Raw genomic sequence first — 6,214 nt, 5'->3', positions numbered from 1 at the left:
GATAATTCATATTGTAACTGCGATCGAACCCATAATTTTAAACCGATGTGGGAAGGATCGTCACATTTTAATGTTATACTGATAGAAAGACTACTGAATACTGATGCTCTAAATGCATACGCTGGTATTCCTCTTTATGTAATATACCACGGCACTGTCGTCTACTTCAATGTGACAAATACTCCTTTGCAGCCCCATAAGCAATATGTTGAAATATGAGGGTTTTTTTTCGAACTGAATGATCTTTTATGCATAAGTGGCAGTGCTAAAAATAGCTGACCTAATTTGGCTTTACACGATAAAATGTATCCCTTCTAATTACTCATTACACCATCACACTGTGTTGAATTTAAAATATATCCAGCGCAAACTGAGACAAATTATGGCGCTTACAATATAAGGCATCACTAAGCCTTTTATTGTTGTCACAAAGCAGGAGGTGTGTGACAAGAATCTTTCCCAGTTCCCTAACAGTGCATTCTTTATATATATATATATATATATATATATATATATATATATATATATATATATATATATATATATATATATATATATATATATATATATATATGTATATATATACATATATATATATATATATATATATATATATATATATATATATACATATATATATATATATATATATATATATATACATATATATATATATACATATATATATATATACATATATATATACATATATATATACATATATGTGTGTGTGTGTGTGTGTATATATATGTGTATATATATATGTATATATATATGTATATATATGTATATTTATATATGTATATATATATATATATATATACATATATATATACATATATGTGTGTGTGTGTGTATATATATGTGTATATATATGTATATATGTATATATGTATATATGTATATTTATATATGTATATATATATATATATATAGATAGATAGATAGATAGATAGATAGATAGATAGATAGATAGATAGATAGATAGATAGATGATCATTATTACTTACAAAAGTGTTTTATGTCAAATGATTGGTCAGCCCGTCCACTCATTACATCTCCCACACAGAAGACATGACACTTGTAGAAGCACACTACTGTTCAAAAGTTTGGGGTCACCCAGGCAATTTCAGATTTTCCAAGAAAACTCATACTTTTATTCATGTGCATAGTGTGCTTTTAGAAAAGTTAAAGTTCAGGTTCTTTTTTTCAGACTAATTGGTTCTCTTTCATAAGAAGAAATGCCTCCTTTGGAGCAAATTTGTGTATTAATGACAGAATAGTCCCTTTTTAATGAAATAAATAATAAAATAATGCATCACCTTGTTTGCTTCCTAGCATATAAGACGTAGTTTTTCAAAACTGTGCACAATAATAAACTCTATCATCACCAACAATCAACAATGACATTGTTAAAGTTCCATTCAGACCTCTAACAGGTCCCTCTGACAACCAGGCTAATGGTATGTTGGTGACACTCAGCCAATTCATGCAGCAAATGGCCTAGGAATAGGGTTAGCTGCAGGTAATCGGCCTTAAACTAGTGCCGTTGAGTGTAACTCAAGACAAAGCATTTCCTCATTAAGCTATCCTGTATTGACCCTGTAACTCAATAGAGGCCATGAGCGAAACCTTGTAAAGACAGATGTTCTGTTGTCATGACAGTTGGAAGAGAAAGCACGAGTGCTCATTAAATGTCCAACAGCCACGACCCACGTGTGACATTCCTCGAGGAGCAGGTGGGCACTGATGCAGTGGTACAAATCTATGAGCTCATAGTGTTCCACACACTGTCAAATACAACTTTAACCAAGGTATCACCTCTTGTCCTGCATTTTACAGCATATACAAAAAAGCCACATTATTATGTGTGTCAGTGGCTCGGTGGTTAGCACTGTCACCTTGCGGCTAGAAAATCCCCGGTTTGTGTCCCGGCCTGGGCCTGGGGTCTTTCTGCTTGGAGTTTGTATGTTCTCATGGGTTTTCTCCAAGTACCCCAGCCTTCTCCCACAGTCCAAAAACATACTGAGGTTAATTGGTGATTCTAAATTGTCCATAGGTGTGAATGTGAGTGTGCTTGTTTGTCTCTATGTGTAGCTCTGTGATAGACTGGTGACCTGTCCAGGTGTCTCCTGCCTTCACCCTAAGTCAGCTGGGATAGACTCCAGCCTCCCATGACCCTGATGAGGACTATGCGGTGTATAGCTAATAGATGGATGTTATGTGAGTTATAATATAAAGACTAGATAGAAACATGGACAACCTGAATTTAGATTGACAATTTATGTTTCTGCTATTGTATTTTAATTCTAAGTATCCAAAACATAAAAAGCATGTCTCAGATGTTTTTTTGTGTGTATGCGTGTTTCTGTCAAAAAATCCTCATTGTGATTTGACAACCTTAAGGTGAGCATCAGTAGAACCTAACAGTAGTACAGATAAATAACACTAGGTGGTAGCAGAGCTCCCCAGGGCAAGTGGAGCTACTCTGTTGAGCTGTGCAATATCTCCCCTTCAGTCGTGATTTATATACCATATTTGTCTGGAAGAAACACAATTTTATTGTTTACTACTGACTGTGAAACATTTACGTGGATGGATGTCAAAAGACTGGGCCTTTGATTTGGAGCTCTTTTTTTTTGTAGATTATGAAAACCAGTTAATGAGTTTTACATCTATTATTTTGTGCTATTCAGAATATCTCATGTAACTTGATCATGAATTCATTAGCATGGGGAACAGAGCTGCACTTATGGGTTTAATAGATGCGGTGTATATTAGACAGCAATTACATGAATCATAGTTTGTAGCTAATTCTACTATAAAATGTGAGGGTAAAGTTGGGAGTTGAACACAGGGTGAGCACAAAGGGAGGGAAAATAAATAAATGAAAATAGGATTGAGGATCATATGATCACTAGTTTATTTCAGCCTTTGAATAATTCAGTACAAAAATAAAACAACAAGCAACATTTTCTTCATCTTTTATTATTCTACAGCCACACAGACACAGTGTAACATGACTTGACAGTGTGGAGTGTCTTTCCACAGTGGTTGAGCTTTCTCCTGCCGTCATATTGCCAAAGATAGTGAGGTGCTTTTAAAAGTAGTTTGCCACCCTGCGAACAGACTGGATGTTAGGGTTCTCCGCCTGCCACTCCATGTGGGTACAGTAGTTTCCTCTCTCCACGATGTACATGCGGCCGCGGTAGTTAGGCTCTTCATACAACACCCAGCTGTTTGAAAAAAAAATGCATTACAGACTTTTTATGTGGAACCCTTACTGGAAGTCATCAGTATAAGGTCAAAGTGATGTCTTTTTCAGACAATATTCTATCTGAATTGGCTTATGTAGTGTTAGGGTTTTTTTAATCCATATGGTTTAAGATACCCAGCTTTGAAACATTTTTTTTGAAATTGTAATAAATTGTTGGGAATGCTATGTGTTTAGTAAAGTAGTGACAGTAGAGAGATGTCAGGAAATTATATGAGAGCAAGACATGCACTACAGTTCAAAAGTTTGGATTCACTTAGAAATGTCATTATTTTTGAAAGAAAGACTTTTTTTTAATCAATCAAGATAACATTAAATTAATCAGAAATACAGTCTAGACATTGTTCATGTGGTAAATGACTATTCTAGCTGGAAACAACTGATATTTAATAGAATATCTCCATAGGGGTACAGAGGAACGTTTCCAGCAACCATCACTCCTGTGTTCTAATGCTACATTGTGTTAGCTAATGGTGTTGAAAGGCTAATTGATGATTAGAAAACCCTTGTACAGTTATGTTAGCACATGAATAAAAGTATCAGTTTTCATGGAAAACATGAAATCGCCTGGGTGACCCCAAACTTTTGAACTGTAGTGTACATGCAAGATTGTCTGCAATGAAGGCCCTCTGCTGGACCTGAACATGAGGACACTGCAGTTCATAGTCAGTGCCTTAATACCCCAGACCATTCCACCATGAAGATTTTTCAGTTTTGTTTGTGGCAGTAATCTTATGTCAGAATTCAATAGAAGCCATTTTGTGGTTACAACCTTTTCCTTTATCTTACTGTATATCTATCTTACATATATTTTTAAAGTGATCTTCTGCTTGTTTGTATGTAAAAATGTCTCTGTGTACATGTAATATCTGTTAAAATACTTTTTACAATTTGAAATATATATATATATATATATTTTTCTCTCACCATAAACACTTTTTAACAGAATTACTTTCTAGTGACAAAATAGTCCCCATTGAAACTGTTGACAGTGTGTTTAATAATCCAAAGTAGTGAGACTACATTTTCTGGAAATACATGTTGCTGTAAATTTTAAATTTTTAAAAAAATTTTCAGTGCTAGATTTAAGATGATGGCTTTGAAACCATAACAGCCCTGGTCTAAATCTAGCTGGCCCTCCCTTGCATGTAGTCCTTCATCTTTCTCTTCATACTTCCTATCTGCTTTCTACTCCAAGTACATGACAATGATGTCTTAGAGCTGTAAGATAATGTTCGTTTGTCCACACAGCTGGCTATGTCACATTTTGACAAGTTAAACTACATGGGTGAAAAGAGAGAAACCTGCTCTATGGGATTTCAGTGATCAAACCTGTACCGACTCGCACAGATCACACAAATTTCACAAAAGTGCAATTTATCACTGAACTGAAAATATTTCAGCACATGTTGAACAGAATTATGTGCTCACATCAAACTCTATCTAAGGCCATAGAGATACATACCCTCCATCTCCATAAACCTTGATGGAGTTGATACAGTTCTTAGTCAGGCCTTGTGCTTGCAGGAATGGACAGTCGTCACACAGCTCCACACACTGGCCAGAGAAGTTGTCTCCCTCGAACAGCTCCATCCTGTAGTGCTCTCCGTGCTGGGGAGGATAATGACATTCGCACTCGCTGAGTCATAGCAACAATGTTCAACTTCACCGCTGTGCAAACGACCAAGGCTTCTCTCCTTTATGTGACAGAGGCTGTATTGTGTGTGCAAACACTTCGACCTATAGAAATGTAAAGCCTACATGCCTGTGGAGGACGATATGTATAGACTGAAGCCGGTGTCTGAAGAGCAGTAGTGCAGTGGATTTCTTTAAGCTGACATTCTAAGTATGTAAGCTACACAAAATGTGTATTCTGACTTTGATTTGCATGACAAACAGATGTGCACAAATGAGGTCACACATATGCCAGTCTGCCAAGGCTGTCTGTCCCTGGGGTCTCTCACACACACACACACATACACACACACACACACACACACACACACACACACACACACACACACACACACACACACACACACACACACACACACACACACACACACACACACACACACACACACACACACACACACACACACACACACACTCTTACCATCCTGATTGGTTTGCAGGAGCCCATGTGATCGTTGTGGGCATTCCAGCGCTGGAATTCAGGGTACTCGCCATGTTCCAGAATGTACTGTTGGCCCTTGAAGTCTGGGTGGTCAAAGCAGATGAAGGCCCCACTTTCCACACGGATAGAGTTGACCCTGTTCATGAAGCCTCGGTCCTGGAAGTTATCGCAGTTGCTGCAGATCTCCAGCTTCCTCCCAGTGAAACATTTTCCCTCATAGAACACAATCTGTTTTCACCACACAAAATATTTTATTCATACACTGAAAACCGATGCCAAAATGTTTTTTTTCTTCGGGCAAGCAGTAGACAGTAAGAAACAATCTAAAATGTGTATTAAAGAAATAAGAAGGAAATAGAACAGAAAGCTGGACATGTCATTAAGGTTAATGTCTGTGGAATTTACGCATTTCTGGTGAAACCTACGTAGGTTTAGGTCTACTGTGGCTGCATTCTTGTTGTGGTACTCACCTTTCCTGAGTACTGAGACATTTTCCAATGTGAGCTGTTCCAAACTACTCACACAGTATAAGAGTGGAAAAATTTGGAATCCCAGATATATATGGCTGACACAGAGTGAGGTGGTATCGCGAGGCAGAGACAACAAAAGCACAACAATAAGGGGTTTAGACATTTTGCCACATGGACAGTTTCCCTTACATGTGCCACTGCTGATATCGGAGTTTGGCTCAGGAGGTTGAAACAACAGAGTGAGAGAGATTTTGCTTTGATTGAGCTTTGAGACTAATGTTGCACTGAGTTCGGGGTTGCAGAGTAATATTTGGGTTGTGTCCAGATGAGGGA

At 37.2% G+C, this 6,214-nt stretch overlaps 1 protein-coding gene across 1 annotated transcript; it reads right to left on the bottom strand.

Moving 5' to 3' along the window:
• Window positions 1-2,899: 2,899 nt before the first annotated feature.
• LOC111576981 (gamma-crystallin N-A-like) lies at window positions 2,900-6,010 on the bottom strand. Its single transcript, XM_023283006.3, has 4 exons — window positions 5,882-6,010; window positions 5,391-5,639; window positions 4,740-4,885; window positions 2,900-3,236 (listed from the first exon to the last, which is right to left on the bottom strand). Exons 1-4 carry the CDS (start codon window positions 5,900-5,902, stop codon window positions 3,101-3,103), a joined length of 552 nt encoding a protein of 183 aa, XP_023138774.2. The 5' UTR covers window positions 5,903-6,010; the 3' UTR covers window positions 2,900-3,100.
• Window positions 6,011-6,214: the final 204 nt, after the last annotated feature.

This window comes from Amphiprion ocellaris, chromosome 10, assembly GCF_022539595.1.
Source record: "Amphiprion ocellaris isolate individual 3 ecotype Okinawa chromosome 10, ASM2253959v1, whole genome shotgun sequence".
Lineage (NCBI taxonomy): Eukaryota > Metazoa > Chordata > Actinopteri > Pomacentridae > Amphiprion > Amphiprion ocellaris.
Note: the sequence above shows the minus strand (reverse complement) of the source record. Positions and strands in the feature narration are given on the sequence as shown.

Bases quoted from the DNA above. Each gene is read 5' to 3' on its own strand.
- LOC111576981 (XM_023283006.3), bottom strand. From the start codon at position 5,902: ATGTCTCAGTACTCAGGAAAG. The intron at 4,886-5,390 runs GTAAGAGTGTGT...TATCCTCCCCAG, and splicing joins CCTGCAAACCAATCAGGATG to CACGGAGAGCACTACAGGAT. The intron at 3,237-4,739 runs GTATGTATCTCT...TTTTTCAAACAG, and splicing joins AAGGTTTATGGAGATGGAGG to CTGGGTGTTGTATGAAGAGC.